The 23938-nt window shown below is 44.1% G+C and overlaps 1 protein-coding gene across 4 annotated transcripts in view; it reads right to left on the bottom strand.

The window, feature by feature from the left end:
- The window catches only part of DAGLB (diacylglycerol lipase beta), a 29606-nt gene extending 6818 nt beyond the window's left edge, over nucleotides 1–22788 (bottom strand). The window contains exons 1-10 of one of the 4 annotated variants that reach the window (XM_045541285.1): nucleotides 22560–22788; nucleotides 20665–20816; nucleotides 14027–14198; nucleotides 12867–13125; nucleotides 11169–11291; nucleotides 10227–10354; nucleotides 8074–8200; nucleotides 5365–5448; nucleotides 3331–3408; nucleotides 54–134 (exon numbers count right to left, since the gene is read on the bottom strand). In XM_045541285.1, the coding sequence (XP_045397241.1) occupies nucleotides 54–134; nucleotides 3331–3408; nucleotides 5365–5448; nucleotides 8074–8200; nucleotides 10227–10354; nucleotides 11169–11291; nucleotides 12867–13125; nucleotides 14027–14198; nucleotides 20665–20816; nucleotides 22560–22654 (1299 nt within the window). In that variant the 5' untranslated portion in view covers nucleotides 22655–22788. Of the gene's footprint in view, nucleotides 1–53; nucleotides 135–3330; nucleotides 3409–5364; nucleotides 5449–8073; nucleotides 8201–10226; nucleotides 10355–11168; nucleotides 11292–12866; nucleotides 13126–14026; nucleotides 14199–19259; nucleotides 19351–20664; nucleotides 20817–22559 lie in introns of those variants that run through there. The other 3 variants (XM_045541286.1, XM_045541287.1, XM_045541288.1) reach the window with 3 other exon arrangements.
- Nucleotides 22789–23938: the final 1150 nt, after the last annotated feature.

Genomic DNA, 23938 nt, shown 5'->3' with positions numbered 1-23938 from the left:
ATAACAAACAGCTTATGACAAGAAAAGAAAATAAAAATTAAGTAAAATCTCACAGGAGCGATGCTGAAGGCTTGGCTCAAAATCCCATCGTTGATAAGTCGTCGGTAAACGTATCTGGCTGCCTGAGAAATCCCCTAAAAACACAGACAAAGAAGGTGACTATTAATCCTCAGACAAGGCAGGTTCAATTGCAGTCAGAAGGCAGGATGACACAGTATGTACACTGATCTGAGTCTCTAATTACCTCCCTAAACAGGACAGGAGGTCAGCAGCCACACCCGTTGCTCACTGTTGTGTTCCTGGCACCTTTCAGAGAGCCTGGCATGAAGGCCATGCCTAACAGACAAACTAGACCATCAGAAGTGAGTTCTACAGAGGTCAGATTTGGGTTTAATTTCAAAAAATAGATAAAATTTAAAACTTTCTAATATGTGCATCTGTCCTAGGAAACAGGCTTCTGGAAAATTAAGCAGTTCCAACAGAGGAGAGACAACCCTGTCAATGACAAGTATCTTCGGAGTGCCTGCTCATAGCAGCTTCTCCACTAATCCCCGAGGCAAGAAGACCTGGCCCCTGTCCGGGGCAGGTTGTATTCTAACAGGATGACGTATAGGAAATCTTGTACAAGATGGGAGACTGTTTTGGATGATCTCTAAAGCAGCTGCAAATTCCTAAGATTTAACAATTCTGCAAAAAGAATGCTGACCCTGACATCATACAAGACAAATCAAAAAGGCAGCTGTGACATTCTATGTATAGTATGACAGCACTTAACAAACCATCAAATTCCCTTTTACTCTCCTGCACCGTACAGTGTGGTCAAGTCCAGTCAGCACTTATTAGGCACCTACTATGTGGCCAGTCCTGGGCAACATAACCAAACAGAACTTGGACTACAACTGCTCCTGGTGAGCCTCCGGCACAGGCACTAAACAAATGCCAAGTTCATTTGCAGCTTCACATGTTTGGGCTCCAATCACTGTGAACAGCATCAAAGCCAAAATTCGGCCACAGCTCAGCACAAGCGAAGCCAAGAGCAGAGAACAGGCCTTGAGTGACTGCCTTCCCAGCCGGGGGGAGCAGCTGTCCCTGAACACACACTAACACTGTGTGAGGGTCCCTCTGCTGCCAGCCAGGCCTCAAGCCCCTCAGCTTGTGGTCACATAAAGCCTTTTCCTGATGGACCACTGCCCAGGCCGGAGCCCACTGGACTCTGAAGGTATCTGGGGCTGGCTGGCTGATGTGTCTCTATAATAAGGTTTCAAATTTTTCTTTTTCTTCATACATACCCAGTAATAGTTAAACTGGAGTCTTTTGTGAATTGAGGCACAAAAAGACAGCTAAGGGTTAAAGAAACATCCCGATTCCTAGGACTGTCAGGCTTCTGACTGGTGGCAGAACAAAAGCTCCACCCTGGCCTTTCCCTACAAACTGTCTGAAGGACAGTCAGTGCGGGGCAGTCAGCCTGCAGCTGTATTCTTGCTGTAACACATTTTCTTAAAATAAAAACTAGACATTCTATTTAAAAAATGGTTACTGCAGAAGCAGTACATGTTTTGGTCATAAAAACACATCAAGTATACAATGCAGAGTCCAAGCCATGGCCTTCTACCCCGACACCTTGGTGCCTCTTCCCGAGAAGGAGCCCCTGTAACCTGTGGGAGTGAATCATTCCAGATTCTCCCCTACATGTTGAAAACTCTGCCCTGCAACATCATTAGTGATCAGGGAAATACAAATCAACATCATAATGAGACATTACTTCACATCCACTAGGATGGCTATAATAAAAAAAAGGGAAATAATACGTGTTGACAAGGACATGGAGAACCTGGAAGCCCTGTGCATTATTGGTGGGAATGTAAACTGGTGCAGCTCTGTAGAAAAGCTCAGTGGTTCCTCAAAAAGTTAAACCTAGAATTACAGTATGACCCAGCAACTCCACTTCTATGTATTTACCCAAAAGAAGTGAAAGGACAAATTCAAACGAATCTGTAGATCAATGTTCACGGCAGGAATATTCACAATAGCCAAAAGGTAAACACAACTCAAGTGTCCACTGATGGATAAATGGATAAACAAAGTGTGATATATCCACACAAGGCAATATTACTTATTCTGCCTTAAGAAATGAAATTTTGGCTGTGCGCGGTGGCTCACGCCTGTAATCCTAGCACTCTGGGAGGCCGAGGCCGGCGGATCATTTGAGCTCAGGAGTTCAAGACCAGTCTGAGCAAGAGCGAGACCTCGTCTCTACTAAAAATAGAAAGAAATTAGCTGGACAACTAAAAATATATAGAAAAAATTAGCTGGGCATGGTGGCACATGCCTGTAGTCCCAGCTACTTGGGAGGCTGAGGCAGAAGGATTGCTTGAGCCCAGGAGTTTGGGGTTGCTGTGAGCTAGGGTGACGCCACAGCACTCTAGCCTGGGCAAGAGAGTGAGACTCTGTCTCAAAAAAAAAAAAAAAAAGACATGAAATTTTGATGTATGCTACCACATGGATGAACCTTGAGGACATTATGCTCAATGAAATAAGCCAGTCATAAAAGGACAAATTCTGTATGATTTCCACTTATATGAGGTTTCCAGGATAAGCAAATTCTCAGAGCTAGAAAGTAGAACAGAGGTTGGTAGAGGCTGGGAAAGGAGGAGGGGGGTGAGTGTTTAACAGGTGCAGAGTTTATGTTGGGGATGATGAAAACATTTTGAGTACAAATAGTAGTGGTGATGGGTACACAATGCTGTGACTGCATTTAATGCCACTGAATTGTAAACTTACAAATGGTTAAAATGATAAGTATGTTATGTATATTTTACCACAATTAAAAAAAAATCTTTTAAAAAATCCACAGCTCTAACTCTGGGCAGGCGGTTTTCTACTCCTTCAGGAGGAGCCTGTGCTCCCGCTCCCCCAGGCACAGCACGGGACGAAGGAAAGGGAGAGCCTGGGGCCGCCACAGCTGCATGGAGGCGAGTCTTCACTCTCTACTGCTCCGAGCTGTCCTAAAGCTTTTTTGTACCATGGGAATGTTTTACTTTAATTAAGATGGAAGAAGAGCCGTAGAGCTGGGTTCCACGTGCACGATCTGCCTGCCTGATCAGCCGCTTATTCCAGTAACCAGTAACCACAGGCTTAGGGCAAGTTCCTCAATCTTTTTGAACCAACTTCTCCCTTAAAACAAACAAACAAAACCCCCAACCTCACAGGGCTGTTGTGAGAATCAACTGGGTAAGAGGTAAGAATAGAAAGCACTTACTTTGCACTGGTGGTAACTATTTGTTACAGTTAGCATTAACAGGAAAGATCCACAAACCCCAGGGCTGATACCTTGTGTGCCAAACAGTCTTGCACCTCACACTCTAAGTTGAGCACCTCACTCTCCGCTGACAGATCAGTAAGGATGTCCTGTAAGAAGGGGCATTGACAGAAGAAGGCATTAGCCTGTGAAGGCACAGAGTGGGTGGGTCCCTGCTGCCACCACGTTCCCTCTGAGGAACAGCGGAAGGCTCAGTCTCCCGGTCAACCTGAGAACTGAACTGTGATGTCTAAACTTGGGAGGGAAACCCAGGCGGTGGCCAGAGAGCTCCTGAGGGCCCCACGGCATGACCAGCTCTGGGCAGGGCATGAATGGCGGAGGGAGATAAGGAGGCGTCTAAGAGACACCCTCTGCCTTCCACCATCGCACGCTCACGTTCTAAGGACCCACATGGCACAGAGCCTGTACCAGAGTTTTGAACAAAGCATGGTTCTTGTCTCTGGGGCCCACAGTAAACAGCTCACTGAAACATACGACCAAGAGGCCCCTCAGCTAGTGCTGCATCAACCAGTGCTGCATCAAGGGGCCAACCGGTGGGGGCAGCTCCCTGGAGGAGAGGGTGCCTGAGCCAGGGCCTGAAGGAAAAGCCTGATTCAGGGAGCAGAGAAGAGAGGCGGCTTCCCAGCCACGCTCACTGAGGGACAGCAGGACCCAGGGCAGAGGCCTGGCCCAAGCACCCTGCTGGGGCTGAGTGGTTATGCTGAGCACCTACAGTATTTAAAAAGCTCCACAGGCAATTGGGATGGTGACTGGGATGGGCTGAGAACCACTGAACTGGAAAGGCTGGCTGGGTCAGGTCATAAAGCACCAACAAAGAACGATAAGAACAGGAACTTTACATTAAAGCAGTGGGAAGCCACTGGCGGTTTCTGAGAAGGATGGTGATACCCAACCCATGTTCTAGAAAGATCACTGTGGGGACAGTAGAAAGAGCTCTCTGAAAGACTGGGGACACGAAAGACTAGACAGGGACCGAGACAGAAAACTATTTCATGGTGCAGGAAAGAGGACTGGGGCCAGCAGTGGGGCTGTGGTGCTGGAACAGAGAAGAGACAGTGCAGGGACCAGGGCCGGGGCAGGAACACCGCACGCAACGGGCTGGACAGTAAGTGAGCAGAGAAACCAAAGACGATGTCACTGCTTCTTAATGGGAGACTGGGGACACTGGCAGATGAACATGAATAGGAGGCCCAGCGGAAGAGCAGACCTGGGAGGGCAGGGGTCTGGTTTCTCTGGTGCCTCCAGGGAGACCCCAGTGGCTCTAGAAGGTACAGATTTCCTAGCCCTGAAAACGAGGGGGCTGCCCCCAGAACTGGTAAGAAAGCAGAAGAGGGTTGAGGGCGCAGGCTCTGGAGTCTCATTATGTTTTCTGGGTCAGCAGAGAAGAACAAGGAAGTGAGACCAAGGAGGGGCCAAGAAGACACTGAACATAGAGGGAAAAAAGTTTCAACAGAGAAAAATTCATCTGGTGTCTCCAAGGGGCAGAGAAGTTAGGAATCAGGAAGCAGAAGAGGAGTCCCCAGGCCAGGGATAGATAAACAGAGGCTCTCGCTGCACCTGGGGGAGAGACTGGCACCCACGTGGGGCCGGTGTGGTCCCAGAACAGGAACTTGCAATGGGGCTGGTAAACAGTGTTGTGACTTTCGGCAGAGAGACTTAACTTACTGTCCACTTCAGGCTCTAGGTGCAGGAAATTCAAGGGAGGGTCACCTGGGCTTGGGGCCTGGCTGGGCACATCCAGGGAAGTCAGGCAGGAGGGAGCCAAGCAGGTGCCCCTCTTAGAGCTCTTGACTGGGAGCCAAGCCTGCTGGCATCTGTTGCTGACAGTTTTCAGTTAAAAGAAAACCACTTCATCCTTTTTTGCAAAGGGAGTATTTCACACCCTGGACTCACTTCCTTATTTTCTGTCCTCGGTGTTTTCTTCTATGTCTAATGCTGTTACTTAAGAATGTTTTTCTCTGTTCTGAGCATCTGCAGCTTGCTGACTCATGCTCCTGGCTCCCACCTCCAGTTCCCCGGTCTGATATGTCAGGCCCCAGCGTTACCTGCAGAGACATGGTCCCTCTCACGGCTACCACAACAGACTCTTTCCTGTGATCCAGAGCCACTAAAAATGGCAGCTCATATACCTGAAGGAGAAAGAGACAAGTATGAGGTGTAAGTAACAAAAACATGCACCTAGCGATACACAGTTAGACCATCCCAGTATCTCTAATAACACGGGAGCTTATTACTACAGTGGCACCGAGTCCTGTAGCACAGAAGGAAGGGAATACCCCGACCCACCTCTCTCTGCTCACCTCACTACACAGTGCGACTACTTTGATACTGTGTAAATGAAACGCTTTCATAAAACATGCTATTATACATAAAAAAGTATCTTTGTTTTCTTTCTTTCTTTCTTTTCCTTTATTTTTGTTTTAAGATAGCATCTCCCTCTATTGCCCAGGCTGGAGTGCAGTGGCATCATCAAAGCTCACTCCAACCTCAAACTCCTGGGTTCAAGCAATCCTCCTGCCTCAGCCTCCCAAGTAGCTGGGACTACAGGTGCATGCCATCATACCTGGATAATTTTTCTATTTTTTTGTAGAGATAGGGTTTCACTACGGTTCTCAGGCTGGTCTTGAACTCCTGGCCTCAAGTCATCCTCCCACCTTAGCCTCCCAGAGTGCTAGGATTACACACGTGAGCCACCATGCCCAGCTTTTCTTTCTTGCCCTCTGACTCCCACAAAAATCCAATCCACTACATGGCCAGACAGTGGATATGCCCACTTTATCCCCCTCATTGTGGTGCCAGCATCCCCGAGTCGTCAATGGATGAGTTCATTTCTGTGCTGATCAACCAAAAGCCATCCCTCAAGGCCAGGACTGCAGGCGCTGTTCACTACAGCTCTTCAGGTTTTCACCACCCAGGTCCCTGCCAGGAGTAGGGAGGGACGGCTCGGCAGTGCTACACTGCAATCAAATGCTGGACCAGAGTCACCTACTTTGCTTAAGTCCAAGCAGCAGGTAAAGGGCTTTGGGCCTTGTGAGCCACTTTCATTTAGAAGTAGCTACAGTTAAAGCTGCAGTTCGAGGCTTCTGCCTTCAGCAGCCAAGCCCTGGAAGAACACTGGAAGGGTCTGGGGCTAGGCAGACCTGGGTCAGAAACTCAGCTCTGCCCCTTTCCTGCTATGTGGTCCCAAGCAAATGTCTTAAGCTCACTCAGTCTCTGTTTCCTCATCTTTAAGAAGGATATAATATCACCTAACTCATAAGAGCTGGTATGCAGGCTAAAATGAGAAAGTGCCTGGCTCATGGCAGGCAACCGATCAATGGTCACAATGACCATGATAACAGCCACTTGTCTGTGGTGGGCAGCTCAGCATCTGGAGCAAGCAGGGAACAGACTGCGACTTCATTTCCCTGATTCCACACGATAGGGACTTTTAAATGATGCCATTGTGTGGGAGCTTCAGAGAGTTCTCAGAACTATCAAAAACCTTCTGTGAAAAGTTTACTTTCAGTTACATCTGTCCTTTCTGTCATGACCACTCAGTACAAGGCAATGCAGAGGTTATCACAGGTTCCTGACCTGTGCTGCCCACCAGACTTACTGGGGATTTTACAAAAATACCCGTACCTGGTTGCACACATTCTAATTTAATTGGGAAGGGTGTGACCTGGACATCAGGATTATTTTTTTAAGAGACTGGGTCTCACTTTGTTGACCAGGCTGGAGTACAGTGATGCAATTACAGCTCACTGCAGCTTCAGTTTCCTGGGCTCAAGTGATCCCCCTCCTCTCCCTCCCCAGTAGCTAGGATGATAGGGGCGTGCCACCATGCCTGGCCTTTTTTTTTTTTTTTTGAGACAAGGTCTCGCTATATTGCCCAGCTGGTCTCCAAGTCTTGACCTCAAGCAATCCTCCTGCCTTGGCCTCCAAAAGCGCTGAGATTAAAGGCATGAGCCACTGTGACCAGCCCACTGTACCTGGTCAGATAACAGGATTTTCAAAAACTCCCCAGGTGATTCTAAAACACAGTAGTGTGAGAGCCACTGGGCTAGAGAGTAGTGGTTCCAAAAATGATCTATACTCTGGAATCACTGGGGGGCTTTAAGAAACTCTGTGCTGGGGTCTCATCTCCAGAGATTCTGATTTAATTGATCCAAGGTGTGGCCTGGACTTAAGGAGTTTTAAAAGCTCCCAAGAGATTCTATTAGGCAGCAAAGTTTGAGAACCACTGTACTACACCAGCGGTTCTTCAATCTTGGTGCACACAAGACCCACCTGGACAGATACTAAGCAACGCTGACACATGGATCACTGACACTGGACAGAACTGGCTTTTGTAGCTTCACCCAAGATGACTCTGATACCCTACAAGGTGTGAGACCCACCGGACTACACTACTGTTGATGGAGCTCAAGACCCAGAAAAAGGATTATTAACCCCAGAAACCTATGCAGAATTAATACTAAAGGAACTCATTGTTCTTCAATAACAGATGGGCTTATGTAAGATACATGATATGGTGTCTCTGATGAAGACTTCTTTATCTTATGTTAAACCTGGGTTTCGAACCTGGACCAACGGACCTATGTGGACTTTCGAGGGGCTCTGTGAACCCCCTGAAATGGTTCACGGGATTTGGGAGTGAACATGTGTATGTGTGTCTATGAACTGTATGAAGAATAACCCATAACTTCCATCAGAATCTCAAAGGGCTCTAAGACCCAAGCGAAGTTAAGAACCGCTGTCTTATACTGTACCTTGTCATGAAAGCTTATGTGAATAAAATCCCTGTACTGTAGCCCTGTTGTCTGCAGGATAGAGCCAAAATGACAGTTGAGCTGATCACCTCCGACCAAGTCATATTCTGTTGTTCTGCTTCTGCAACTGAAAAAAGCGGACAAGGATGTTACTGTGCCAGCTAGAGCCACCTGCCAGGAACATCAGTCCTCATCATGTTTTCCCAGCAAACATGAACACTAGAGTTTACAATTTTTAGGACTTAGCCTGGCTAACGTAGAATGGCTTTTTAAAGGTAACTATTCCTCTGTGTATACCTCTTAGCAGAGTTTTTACTTCTGGCATCATGTTAACGCTTTACATATTTAAAAAATAAATTAAATCAACAAGGATGCGGGAGACCCTAAAACTGAATGTCAACAGAAGCCAGTGAACAAAATTCTTCTAAATGAATGATATAACCATCTCTGGAGAAGAAAAAACAACAAAAGAACTAATCTAAGTAACTTTTGAGTAAGTCTAAAATACTCTAAGTCTAAAAACAAAAAAAACTACAAACAAGTCATAAACTCTACTTAGCAGATGTCTTTTTTGTAGTAGTACTGGATATAGCAATTCTGAAACTATTTTGTGAGTACTGGAGGATTGATTTTGTTGGGTGCCAGAGTTCTCTTTGTGGATAAAGTAGACAGATATGATATGGGAAAAGACAAGGAAAAATTCTGTGGCTTTGGATGAGAATTAAAAGATATCAGTATAAACTCACGATTTTTAAAATAAATATATATTGGACTGAATCACATGAAATTGCATTTTCCCCCTGTTTCTGTCCACTGAAAAGGCCCAGAAGCAAAAACACCCCAAGAGTAATACGCACATCTAGCACTTACATTGATTTCTAAATACCACCGTCCACACTAAAAGCAGAGGATGCCCTGGAGAAACCATTCCAGGGAAAGCACAAGATGAATCTGCAACAACTTATGTCAGAAAATTAGGAAGTGCTCAAACGTGATGGGGTCGTATCAAAAGGATACAGGAGCCAGTCTGCAGGACCAAATCTGGGACATTTTGAACATCAAATAAACATTATACTTACTACAAAATGATCAGTAATTATAACCCATTGAATAATGTAAGAAGCTATAAATCCATATTGATAATATACTGTAGGGAAGAAAAAGCTCTTCTTTACTGTAGAATGACAACTAATGTAGAAGAAATGGTGAATTTAGAAAATCAAAATTTTGCAACCATCCTAGTAATAAATGATTCAGACAAGAACCAATGGATACTAAAAGTACCAGGTCAAAGTCTGGAGAGGAACAGGATATTTAAATGTTCTCAAACTATCTCCCCAAAGATGACTTCTGTGGCAAAACCTGGCAGTCACCACCTCAGCCAGCCAAGCAATCAATGTTAACATCACCAGAGATGGGACAACCTGGCATCCTGTATCTCCTGATAAGATGTACTAACAAGGTCACAATGTTCCTCATGGAGCATTCCTGCCAAAAATTCAACACTTGAATCTGATCACAAGGAAACCATCACACAAATGGAAACTGAGGGCCATTCTACAAAATACCTGCACTGTCCTCTTCAAAATGTCAATATCATGAGTGACAAAGAATTGCTGAAGAACTGTTGCAAACTTAAGGAGACATGACAACTAAATGCAACGTGTCATCTTGGATTGGAGAAAAAATTGCTAAAAAGGGTACTGCTGGGACAATTGGAAAAATGTGAATCCAATTTGTAAATTAGCTAATGGTCAATGACAAATATCCCAAATTTTATAATTTTACAGTAGTTATGTAAAAGAATGTCCTTATTCTTAGGAAATTCAGGCTAAAGTAAATAGAGATAAAGGGTCACAGTGTCTACAACTAAATCTAAATCTAAAATGGTTCAGGGAAAAAATATGTATAAAAAAGTGTGTGTGTGTGTGTGTGTATATATATATATATATATATATATATATGGAGGGGGGGGGAGGGAGGGGGAGAGAATGAGAGACAGCACATGTGACAAAATGAGTCACAACTGGTGACTCCAAATAAAGAATATATGGGAGTTCTTTGTACTATTCTTGCAAGTTTTTAAAATACCTCAAAATGGAAAGGGTTTTTAAAAAAGGGAAATATGGAGGCCTCAGACCATGCCAACCTACCAGTCACCACCAATCCTGCACAGCCCTGTAAATGGGTTTCTATAAATGTAGAGTGGCCACCCATAGGCAGCTGCTGCAAACTGCATATAATGATGGCAATTTTCTAATTCTGCATCCAAATCAGCTTCCTGGAAGAGGAGAAAAAAAAGATTTTTATTTAGGGGAACGCATTACGTAGAGGATCAACACACTAATATCTTAAACCTGAACTCAAACTCCTGATTCTTCCTGCTCCTTCCTCACAGAATGTAACTCTCAGAGACCATACAAAGGGAAGACTGGTCCTTAAATACAGACTGAGATGGACTCCTCAATTTATAGGAATGCAGCAAGTATGGTGGGAGTTAACAGCAAAAACAACCCTAATGACTTTTCTGACTCCTGCTGAAATGAGCCAGTGCTTCCTGCCTAGATGCATCACACTAGCAGATTTCCACACCACTGCTGGTGTGGCAACACGGGCTGCCAAGAACTGAGTGCTTGAACAAGGGGCAGAGAAATACATATAGGCTATGTGCAATTTTCTCTTTCCAAAGCATAAAAATCTGTGGCAGGAAAACTATCATCAAGCAAAGCTGAACTATTTCTGCTCTGTAAGCCCAGAGAAGCAAGCAAGCATGCCAGGGGAGAATCATAGGTCCCATTCCAGAAGGAATTTGTCTGATATGTAGAATTCAACAGTGAATTACCTAAAAAGAGAAGGCTTTAAGAATACAACGGATGGTGAACTGGCCAGGAATTGGCTCCCAATACCTGAATGCCAGGTGATGAGGAGAAGCTTCACCTGACAGGTGATAAGTTACAACCATCAGAAGCCACAAATCAGATTCCAACCCAATTACTACTGAAATGGCTGTTGGCTAGCTGTATATTTTTTAAGATCTACAAAGAGGTGTAAAATAAATGTCAAAACTGTACAATCCTACAGGAACACCGGCTTACCTGGGAGGGCCCTGGGGAGTGGCTGATCACCTCGTCAGGCTCCTGGTTACTCCCGATATTGTCCTGTTGCTGATGGAGAAGGGCAAGACCCGCTGCGATGTCGCTGGGTACCAGATCTGTGTCCTGGGTGGAAAACCACAATGGCCTGTCATAAAACCCAGCAGGAGCTGCCCATGAGTTCCCTAACATTCAGTTTTATATAGTTCACAGGCACACATACTCACAACACATAGATACACTTATATGTACAAAGATATTTTAAAGAGAATTTTCCTTACAGGACTCCGTCTATACGTGAGCTTAGTATTTTTCACATCCTGCCCCCAGACAAATCCACTGGAAAATATAAAAAATTTCGTTGATCTCCATTTTAAAATTTCATGTCAAGTGACTCATCTATTTTTAATCTACTTTAAATCTTTCATAAAGTGGGGGAATAAATGAATAAATTCTCCCTTTGTGGTAATACACAATTTTAGCTCAAGTGTATACTCTCATTTCTTAAGATGCTATGAAGGTTTTGTTGAAACATCCTCTATGGCAGAGATTTAGGAGACTGAACTTACACTCACTTGGGTACAGCAAGGCTCAGGAAGGACCCCAAGCTAGTAAAGCAAGAGAGAGTGAGTCTTCCTGAGTCTGACCATACCTTTTTTCTTCAGGATAGATATGAAAGAGTCAGGAATCCTCAACCACCTTCAGGTATTTCCAGCTCATGAGAAAGGACAATGTTCTGGCCACTTCACCTCTGAGCCATCAGTCCTGCCTAGGATGTAGATTAAGATAGCCCCTAAAAATAACCAGCTTCTCTCCCTCCTTCTTCCAAATATCTTAAGACTAGGGGGAAAGCACTCCTTTAAATTACTGAGGGGACACACTTCCCTGATGCCTACGTGGAGGCTACTGCTATGGCCTGATATTAGGCTATGGGCCCAGCCCTGAACAGTGCAAAGCTGGACACCACAGAGATGCGAGAAAGAGACCGGCAGGTGTGCAGGATGTCAAGAGAACTCTTCCTCCCTTCCTTGGTCTCAGTGCTGAGCATAACAGCAGCTTATCTGAGAACATCACATGAAAAGACAAAATCACATGCTAGATGTGAAAGAAAAACAAATAGTTGCAAATCACCGAAGAAATCGCTCTAGAAGGATGACACCCTTCTGCTCTGCAATAATCTAGTCAAATTTTCCTTCAAAAGTAGAATAATTTTTCTTATAGAATAAGCCAGAAAAAAAATAGGATAATCATTTCCATCATGACATAAAGTAGTAAGAAATCACTATCTGATACTACCTTCAATGCAGTACACTGCCTGTACTTGGTATCTGCTGAGTACTAGCTGGGTAGATGATACATAAAAAGGTAACTGGCAAATTATTCCCAAAATATACAGGTTCCATTATTTAGTTCCTTACAAACTAATTCAAAATCTTGGCAGTATAATGAATAGGCATCAATACAAAGATGTACCCGACCAGAGAGGCAGGATCTGAAAACAAATGGCCCTGCTAGGTTAACTGCTCCCTTGAGTTCTCAGCCCAACAGACCATCTCCCCCCATCCCCACACACCCCAAGATTCCAGGTTCTCAAAAGCTAAAACAGAACAGGGGAATTGGCTCAAAAATGCAAAGTACTCATCTTCACATAAGAAGCATTTAAACAGAAGAAAGAGACCAAACCAGACCCCTTCAGCTTACTGAAAAGTAGGTTGAGAAAAGCTCTGCCGTACTCGAAAAAGCAACTCGAGTATGGTCGTCTTTCCCAATGCAACAGCACAAGAACTTGATTCTGGTTTCCCACACGCTTGTAGCTGCTGTCTTGAGGCCATTAAATAACTGGCTTGAATCATGACTATCCAGGTGACTGGGACCAGCACAGGAATATGAAGCCACTTTCCCCCCCAGTGGGTCAAAGACAATGATAATGGTAACCACAGTGGCGACGATGATGATCCAACTGCAAAACAGAGAGAGGAAAGGCTCGATGACTGTGGGCCCCCTCCAGATGCAGGGCCAAACGTTCCCTCCTTTGGGCTGTTTCTGCATCTCTCCAATTGAGGGTCCAGTTCCCAAGGAAGATGAAGATCTCTCAGAACCAGGCTAAGGTGAGCAACTCATTTCTTCTAGAAAGTTCCCTATGAACCTATAGCCAACCCAGGCTCCACAAAGATCAGAGCCCTAAAAGTAAAGACCACAAAAGGAGCACAGAGCTGTCTGCTGGGCACAGAAGCAGTTGGAACTTGTTCACCACAGCCCCCGACCACGACCCAGGCCTTTACTTCTCAATGCATCAGCGTTCTCCTCGGTAAAACCAAAAGAATTTCCGTATCACAGGATACTCTGAAAGGTCTTTTGTTCATATGCTTATACATTTCTACACTGCCCATGGTGTGCAAGACATGGATTCATGAACACACTGGGAAGATGCACCTCTGTGAATGGACTCTGCTGATGATCATCTCTAAGATTTTTAGCCTAGAGAATGTGAAAACTTTATCATTGTAGAATATTATTCCCTGCAGCAATTCCTGACACTATATCTTTTCTCATACCTTCAGTTTTAGTTTTTGTCCTTGTTTTGGTCTTCGGTTTTCTTCCTTCCCTTATAAGGGAAGGGAGGGAATGAGAAAAGTAAGAACTAGTAAGAAAAAAACATCAATAAATACATAATGAAAGATGAGTAATTTCTCATGTAAATAAGGGTCTCTAAATTTTCATGAGTTACTCAGAGAGGGTCCAATTTCTAAGTATTTTAGGAAGCCCACATGACACTGGGCTATCTGTTGTGTTAGTCAGAAAGGTTTGTTCACATACATCTCAAATGCATTTAAACGGTAAGAGAAGGAGGAAGACCTCACCTGACAATGACGGTTGCAATGATGCCATTCACAACTATCTTGTCGCACTGAATACTGTGTGCTATCCAGGCAGCCCCCAGAGAAGCCCAGACCATCTCTGGCAAAAAGAGCGCCAGGCGGATGTAAAGCAGCTTAGTCATAGACTTCCGGGGTCCAGGGTTACAAATGGTTCCTGAAATACAGCAAATATTCAGACTGCTCACTTGCTTCCTCAGAGATAAGAACTTCCTTTGTACAAAAATACAGCTATTAGAGCATACATTTGTACTGTACACCCACCCACCAACTGACTTGTTCTACTTGTAATCGGTAAACAATGCCTAAGTTTGAGAGCAGGTGACAAAGTAAGGATAGAAACATGACAAAAAGCCTCAGATTCATTTCTTAGATTCACCAGAGATTAAAAACACTCCCGGGTTCTAACTAGGGTGACTATATAATCATTGCCCAAATTGGGATACTTTTGAGAACAAAAAGTGGTGCTATTAATAATTATGCTGGGACAACGCGCATGAAACAGAATTGTCCCAGGCAAACAGGGATATATGGTCACCCAAGTTCTAACAGCCAGGAAAATAAGCTCCGTGTCTATCTGAAACCTATATTGTTCTAGATACCATCCTAAAACACTGCATGCCCATTATTCTTTAATCCTCACAATGACTGTGGGTTAGTCATTATCCCATTTTATAAATGAGGAAATTGAGGCTCAGAGAACTTAACAGCTATTTTCTAAAATATAATCCAGGTCTGCATGACCTGGGCTCTTTGCCCCCATGGTCCTCATTTTGGGGAAGTGAACAATTCTGTTGTAAAAGACCACTTGAAGAAGCCTAACATTTAGATGTGACATTTTCAGTGTATTTGTAAAACAAATCCAAGTATGAATACATGCCTGTGTTCTTTAATTCTTAGTGTAAAACATCAACTCTCTCCCCTTGGAGAAAAGCTATAATAAACACTAAGTAACATAAAATGCCACATGATTAAAACAAAAACAGTGACCGAAAAAAAAAAATCTAAGCTCTAAAGTATGATTTGGTAAGGAAACAGCTTTTAAATTCTAAAAATTATCTTCTGTTAGAATGATTTACACAGAGTAACATTATAAAATATTAGGCACTATCAGGCTTCATTTTTGCTTTGTTTTGGTTTTTTTTTTGAGACAGAGTCTCGCTCTGTTGCCCGGGCTAGAGTGCCGTGGCGTCAGCCTAGCTCACAGCAATCTCAAACTCCTGAGCTTAAGCAATCCTCCTGCCTCAGCTTTCCGAGTAGCTGGGACTACAGGCATGTGCCACCATGCCCGGCTAATTTTTTTTTCTATATATATTTTTACCTGTCCAGATAATTTCTTTCCATTTTTTTAGTAGAGACGGGGGTCTCGCTCTTGCTCAGGCTGGTCTCGAACTCCTGAGCTCGAGTAATCCTCCCACCTTGGCCTCCCAGAGTGCTAGGATTACAGGCGTGAGCCACTGCGCTCGGCCCAGGCTTCATTTTTGGCACAGAGACAAAATTTTATGAGGTAATGAATTGTAACAGTACTCTGTCTCTGAGGGGCAAAGGGTGCTGGTATCTAAGATAAAAAAACTCAGTCCTATATTTGGAGCTTGTTATCATATAATAGCCAATCACCCAAGAAAAACAGGAAACGACATCTGCATACACAAGTGCTTCCTAGAGGGCTGGGATTCTAATTAAGGACATATTGTAACGTCAGCAGCACCTGGACTTGAAACTCCAACAGTGAGGGCAACTACTGATACTGCTATTAATGAAATAAATACATACACAAGGAAATAAGAAACGAAGTTGTTCTGATTAAAGTTCCAGAAAAGAAATAAGATACTGAAAAGGTCTCCTTTACATAGTTACATCTGCCTAGAAAACCAATTTTTATTTTATTTACATATTTATTTTCTTCTCAAGATAAAGGGATACTGGCATGGACCTGGCTGCTGCCATGGGCCTCATGATGCAAATGGGCCCACAACCGAAGAGCACAGCTGCATTCCTGAATGTAACGTCCTCAGCAAGTCTTGGTTAAACAGCCCTATCATCCTTCACCAGGCACAGCCACTTATGTAAGAGCAAGAAAAAGAAGGCCTATACCACAGAATTGTTAGATTCAACACCTACAGCCACTACAACAGTCTTCTCTGGCATGAGATTAGAAACGAGCTCTTGAGATACAAATGCAGAGGAAATGCAAGGAGACATCCTGTAATCAAAGCCAAACATAGCAAATGGCAGACTTTGTATGTCAAGGGTGTTCTATCAAAATGTAGTCATCATGAGGATGAACTGTCCCTAATTAAAGCATGGTAGCAACAGTAGGATTTCATCTGGGAGGTTCTCAAGTCAGTAATAGAAACTACCCCAATATCAAGATTTTTCCCAACTAAGCTATATATATTTATGAGCAGGAAAAAGAGGATGAGTCTTTTGAATAAAGACGACTGAAATCTATTTGTTCCAAATGTTCCCTCTACAACTTGTGATGTTTCTTGTAGAGAGGAATATCAGCCAGAAGCTAAATAAACATTGTCTTTCAGCTCAAGTGACAGATTATTGGGACTTGACTTATGAAATAAAAGGCAATAGAAGTTATCCATCTATCAAGAATAAAATTAACCAATGTGTTAATAACTTAACAATATATCTAAAATTTGCAATTTGTAAAAAACTCATTGATTTTGTGCAGGTAATGCACCTAAAGGGTAAAAAGTCCAAACAGTTCAAATAGGTATAAAGTAAATTTTAAGCCTTCCTCCCGCCTGGAAGTCCCAGAAGTCTCCATCCTTCCATTACCTTCCCTAGAAGTAAACCAGTGGCTTATATATCCTCCCAGAAAGTCTCTGCATAAACTAAATGTATATGTCTTTTAGGAAAAAGCAGCAAATTACATAGAATGTCCTGTGCCTTAGCATATTGGAAATCATTCTTCTGTTCACAAAGAATTTTCTCATTTTTAACGTGTATAGAGTAGACCATCATGTGGATAAACTACAGTTTACCTAACCAGTTGGCATACTGACGGGTATTTAGTTTGTTCTGATCTTTTGTTCCTATAAACAACACTGCACTCACACCTGTAATCCTAGCACCCTGGGAGGCTGAGGCGGGCGGATTGTTTGAGCTCAGGAGTTTGAGACCAGCCTGAGCAAGAGCGAGACCCCATCTCCACTAATAATAGAAAGAAATCACATGGACAGCTAAAAATATACATAAGAAAATGAGCCAGGCATGGTGGCGCATGCCTGTAGTCCCAGCTACTCGGGAGGCTGAGGCAAGAGGATTGCTTGAGCCCAGGAGTTTGAGGTTGCTGTGAGCTAGGCTGACGCCACGGCACTCTAGCCCGGGCAACAGAGTGAGACTCTGTTTCAAAAAAAAAAAAACACAACACTGCAATGAAGATCCCTACAAGTATTTCTTTGCACAAGTGCAAATATATAGGAAAAAATCGATACATACAGACAGCCATCAATTGGCCTCCAGCTATTCAATCAATTTACATTCCCACCAACAAAATGAGCTTCCTGTTTCTGCACAGACGCACCAACTCAGTATACTAAGTGAATTTTTATTGTGATTGAGGCTCAATATTATATACATTTAAAATCATTTATATTTCCTTTACTGTTCATGTTCTTTACCCATTTTTCTACTGACTATGGGCTTTTTTTCTTTTTTACCTATAGAAGCCCTTATATACTACAGAGATTGCCTCTTGGTCTCATGTGTTATAAATATTTTTTCCCATGTCTTTTTTCAAACCTTTATTGATTGTTCTTCACAGGATTTACACAATATTTTTAATAAGTCATATGATGTTAATTATTTGTAACAACTGGCAATTAAACTAACATGTTTTCATAAAATACTGTTTTCAGTTTGGTTGGGACATCTCTAGCCACAAGTAACAGAAAATTCAACTCAAACTGGCTTAAAAGCAGGAAGGAACTGTACTGACTCAAGGGACTAGAAGTGCAGAGGCAAGACGGTGCCTGGGCTGCCTGGACTTGGGACTCTGGCTCTGTCTCCCTGTGCTTCCCACAGCTCTCTTCTCTGCTCAGCCCATCATGTGCTGTGAGCAGAGACACAGCATCACCCAGAAGGAGAGTGGTATGTGGATTTTGGATCTTTCCTAGAAGAGCAAGGAAGCACTTTCCCAGAAACTTCCAGAAAACTCTCCCTTTCACTGGCCCAAATCGGGTCTCATGTTCATCCCTGAACCAGCCACTGACACAAGTTCATTCCTGAGCTGGGCCTAGGGCCTGCATCTCTGACACACACTTGGTACGTGTGGGATGGGGGGTGGGATGGGGGATATACTGAAAAAACTGGGTTCTATTTGGAGGAGGCTTGAGATAGGCAACTCACAACACCTGGGACAACCTGTAGGCCATTTCTGAGCTCTGACAACAAGCAGTGTGTGATGACACAGGCATCAAGCAAGTACCTGGGAGGAGGGGACTGAGTGAATATAAGCATCCATCACAGGAATGTGACTGTGCCCTGACACCACCAAAAATATCTGAAGAAAAACAAATATTTAAGGAGGAAAAAAGTTTATACTTACTGCTTCCAATCTGAACCTACTATTACAGTTATAAACTCAGTGGCCTAATCAGAATGTGGCATGAAAAAAAGTGCAAAAAAGTTAGATAATGCTACATCTAAAATAACACCAGTCTAAATAATTTACCTTCATTAAGAAGCCTCACAGTGCTAAAGCCACATTGTACACATTGCTTCTTCCTTTCCTTCAGCATCCAGCACCAGTGACAAACCACATTTGGGGGCTGACACAGACCACAGAACTGGGACCTTCTTCAATCAGACCCCATCCATCCATGTTTTTAGAGGCATACTAAAATACAAAGAACTCTATTTTCCATGTACTACAATAGTAAGTGGGCACATGCCACTCTTCTTGGTCATCCAAAACCCTAAGGTCTTTTTCTCATGAAACACTTTGCCACTAACATTTCTCCCCTCCACATTTCTCCCGTGAGTGAACTTATTTTACATTTTGATCCATCATTCCAAACTGTTAAGATGATCTTGATCCTATCACACACTGTATTACCCCCAGGCCCTCCAAGTTTATCATCATCTACCAACTGATAAGCATGCCACCTACATCCCGATTCAAGCAGGGATAAAACACTAAAACACAGTGCATGGTGGCATGCCATACAGCCCTGCCTCTGAGTGATGGATTTTTACTTACTAATGCATTTCTTTGTTAGTTACTAGAGTACTCAGCTCAGGGTATGAATCAGAGCAATCAAACAGGGAAGGTTTCCAACATTTCTAGAGACATTCTCAGTTAAATGATTGTCTGCAGCAAACTGTAACATGTAAAAAAAAAAATTAAGAATAGGTATAACTCTTACAACTCATAAATAACAAGATAAATAATCTCATTTAAAATTGGGCAAAGGATCTGAATAGACATTTCAATGTCTATTGATATACAAATGGCCAATAAGCACACAAACGGATGCTCAACATCACTGGTCACCAAGGAAATGTGAATCGAAACCAAGAGATTAAAAAAAAGAGACACCACTCCATACTCACTATTAATCAAAAAGTCAGATAATTACAAGTGCTGGTAAAGATGTTGAGAAATTAGAACCCTTATACACTACTGGTGGGAATGTAAAATGGTGCAGCTGTTTGGAAAAGTCTGTCTGGCAGTTCATCAAGAGCTTAAACATAGTTACCACATGATAGAGCAATTCCACTCCTAGGTACATACTTAAGTGAAATAAAAACATATGTCTACACCAAAACTTGTACATAAGTATTCATAGCAGTATCATTCATAATAGCCAAAAGGTGGGAACAACTCAAATGTCCACCAACTGACAAATGGATAAGTAAAATGTGGTATATTGATTCAATGCAATATTATTCGGTCATAAAAAGGAATGAAGTACTGATACATGCTACAATATGGATGAACCTTGAAAACACTATGCTAAATTTAAGAAGCCAGACCAGGCTGGGCGAAGTGGCTCACGCCTGTAATCCCAGCACTTTAGGAGGCCGAGGCAGGAGGATTGCTTGAGGTCAGGAGTTCAAGACTAGTCTGAGCAAGAGCAAGATCTCATCTCTACAAAAAATAGAAAAATTAGCCAGGTGTGGTGGCACATGCCTATAGTCCCAGCTAATCTGGAGGCTGAGGCAGGAGGATCACTTAAGCCCAGGAGTTTGAGGTTGCAGTGAGCTATGATGATGCCACTGCACTTTAGCCTGGGTGACAGAGCAAGATTCTGCCTCAAGAAAAAAAAAAAGAAGCCAGACCAAATGGCCACATAGTGATAGTTGCACTTATATTATGTCTAGAATAGGCAAATCTGTAGAGACAGAAAGCAAATTATTGGATGCCCAGGGCAGGGGGGGGTTGGGAGGAAATGAGGAGAGACTGCTAATGGGTACAAGATTTCTTTTTGGGGGTTATGAAAAACTTCTAAAATTGATTGTGGTGAAGATTGCCCACCTCTGTGATTATGCTAAAAACCAGTGAATTGTACACTTTAAATGGATCACTTGCAGGGTACGCAAATTATATTTCAATGAAGCTGTTAAAATAAAAAAGGTGTCAAATAGAAAAGGCTACTTTTTACCTTTCATGCTGACATACACAATGGCTAACACAGTACATATAATAACTGCCAGGAGAATAATGAGAACGATCAAGTAACTGCTGAGCAGGGCCCCACCAGCACAGTCCAGCTTCCCTCTGTGCATGAAATACAAAGTCAGAATGCCAATCCACCTGTGGAAAAAGAGGGAGGGTCAGAAACGGAATCCAAAGAGCTGCTTTGTAAAACACGATATAAAAAAATAAAAGCAGTTAATATTTTCCGAAACAAGGCAAGGTTCAGTTTGGAATACAATTTTCATCAATAAAAGATCTAATAAGTCAATTAAAGACTATGGCTTTTCTTTTTTTTATGAGTTTTTTACTTTCCATGCTTACATCGCTGTTCTTATCCTGTGTTTGCTATAATCCATGAGAGGCATTTAAAACCAAAAGCAAGCAAATATAATGTGAGCTGCTGGAAAATATCTCCATTGTGACTCAGAAACACACAACTGGTAAACCAACAAACAATATGTTTGCTAAATTATTAACAAGAGAATTTTTACTTCTTTGAATTAAGAAATTGACAAACGCACATTGTAATCTGCTGTCTGTAATACAAAACCAAGAGGGTGGGAAGCCAGTTATGCAAAGATGTTCCATAGTGAACACTGATAAACTTGAAAGTAGTACTGTGGCCTCACAACTACATCTTGTAATTCAGCCCAGAACAATGAAAGACAGCACCAGGCAACCCAAAGCAATAACAACCCATCATTAGAGGTATTTCAGCAGAAAACAGAACACCACTTGGCAAGAGTGCCCTATGAAGAATTCAAGCCCTATGTTTTTGTCAGTTTTGTGGTATCAGGACTTTGTATCTAGAAATAATAAAGGGGAAACAATTTCAGAAATACCTGGCCCTGGTTGGGTGTGTGGTATCATGCCTGTAATCCTAGCACTCTGGGAGCCCGATGCAGGACAACTGCTTGAGGTCAGGAGTTCAAGACCAGCCTGAGCAAGAGTGAGACCCCTCTCCACTAAAAATTAGCCGGGTTTGGTGGTGTGTGATTGTAGTCCCAGCTACTCAGGAGGCTGGCTGAGGCAGAACGATTGCTTGCGCTCAGGTGTTTGAGGTTGCTGTGAGCTAGGCTGACGCCATGGCACTCTAGCCTGGGCAACAGAGCAAGAGAATCTGTCTCAAAAAAAAAAAAACAGAAAAGAAAAGAAAGGAAGAAAAGAAATGCCTGGCCCTGAAAACTATAAAACTCCTGGGAAGCAGCCCAAAACATTTTATGTTTTTATATTCCTTTCCCTCAAGAATCCACTATTTCATAACAATATTATTCCTTGCCGAGACCCTCTGGGAACAGACTGCATGCACCAATGCCCCTTCCCACTGACTCCACACTTGGAAAGAGCGTGTATGGAGAGCCTGTCTGCTTCTCGTGAGATTCAGCCACAACCGGCTCAAGAACGAATGGCGCTGAAAGGTAATTTTTTTCTCTCCTTCATTCTGCAGATACAGGTACTTTTCTTTCCCATGCAGCGGGACCGAATGATACAAGTGGCTGCTCCTGGCTCGAGGAAGGAGCTCTCGAGGCCATGGCTTTTGGTGAGCAATAACGTCCTCGCGGCTCTCAGGGCCAGGTGGCAGCGCCGCACACGGAGGGGTGCTCGCGTCTTGCAGCGCAGACTTCAGGGCCCCGCTGTGTGACCCCGGGAACGGCCCATCCTCTCTGGACCTTCGTTGCCACCCGTAAAAAGGGGAGAGCACCAGGACCTGCCTCCTCGGAACAGATAAGAGGATGCACGGCAAGCGCTTGGACCGCGTCCGCGCTCAGTAAGCCGGCCACTTTTGCCAGGGGACAGACAGCTCGCCCCCAGCTCCCTCCTCGGCGCGGTCCGGCCGCCCTCAGAGCCGGCCGTCCTTACCACAGCACTCGCACGAACAGCTCGAACAACCCTGGGAAGACCAAGTCGTCGCTGGCGATGGCCCAGCGCCGGCCGAAGAGCACCATCCCAGGCATGGCGAAGGTTCCGCCGCCCGGCCTCAGGCCAGCCCCAGCGCACCGGTCGCCACTCGCAGCTCCACGACCTCTGGACGCCGCCGCCGCCAAACTGACCGCGGCCCGGCGCAGGCTGATGCGAGGGCGGAGCCCTGCGCATGTCCATTCTGAGGCCCAGGCTGGCGCACGCGCCCTGAGCCCCGCGCCGCCGCGGCCGCCGGAGCCCTCTGAGCCTGCGCAGATACGCTGAGCCGGAAGTCGCCGGCTGTCTTTATCGTAGGTCTGTGCCTGTTTGAATTCCATTCTGATAATATTTCCATTTTATGGGTAAGGGCTCTTCAGGCCCGGAGGGATTAGCTATCCTAGAGACCCACGGCTATTAACGGCGGCTCTGGAACTCATTCCAGGTCTGTGAGACTTCCAAGCGTGTGACGACGTTGCTGCCTTCTGTGTCCCGCTGTAAGGAGTCCCTTATTAAAACCTCCTGATGTTCAGAGTCCGAAACTCCACCCCGCAGCTGGCGGGGTACGGTCCGACCACTCCTCAGTACCCCCACATCCCCCACCCTGCTCTGAGCCACTTTCCTCTCTTGCCTGAGCTTGTCACCCCACTGCGCTTCGCTCATTCTGCCCTGGCCCCTACAGCAGCCGGGGTGACGTGGAACCTTAAGACGCAGCCTGTTCTCTGCCTAAGGCCTTGCAAGGCTGCACTTTGTGCATAAAGTACACTTCAACCCCTCGCAGCGGCCTTTCCCTAGTAGTCACACATCAAAAGTCTGATTGCGTGTTTGGTCCTGGGTTAGGGTTAGTACTCTTTCCCTCCATCACCCCACTTCCTGCCGCCTTTCCCCCCTCGAAATACATCAAGGACATTCTTGCTCCAGGACTTTTACATTCCCTGTTTCCTCTGTCAGGGATGTTCCTCCTGCAGGTATCTCTGTATCTCTCTCTCACTTTACTTAAAGCCAGCTCAAGTGTCGCTGCCTCAAAGAGGCCTTCCCTAATCACCTTCTTAAAACAGCTCAGGTCAGCTCCTATTCTTTATCCTGCTTTAGTTTTCTTTATTGCACTTATCTCTCCCTGACATTATATTATATGTTTATTATCTCTCTTACCCCTTCCTTCAGAGGGTAAGTTTCATGAGTATAGGCACCTTGTTCACATAATGCACATAACATAGCACACTGTAGACACTTATTAATTACATGATGAATGAATAACCTCATTAAACACGTGTCAGGATAAAGTGGAGGGACCAAGAGGCCCTGGGCAGGATGGAAGTTACTCAGTGTAATGGCAGGGCTTG

This window comes from Lemur catta, chromosome 2, assembly GCF_020740605.2.
Source record: "Lemur catta isolate mLemCat1 chromosome 2, mLemCat1.pri, whole genome shotgun sequence".
In the NCBI taxonomy this organism is placed as follows: domain Eukaryota; kingdom Metazoa; phylum Chordata; class Mammalia; order Primates; family Lemuridae; genus Lemur; species Lemur catta.
This window is presented reverse-complemented; position numbering and strand designations above follow the sequence as displayed.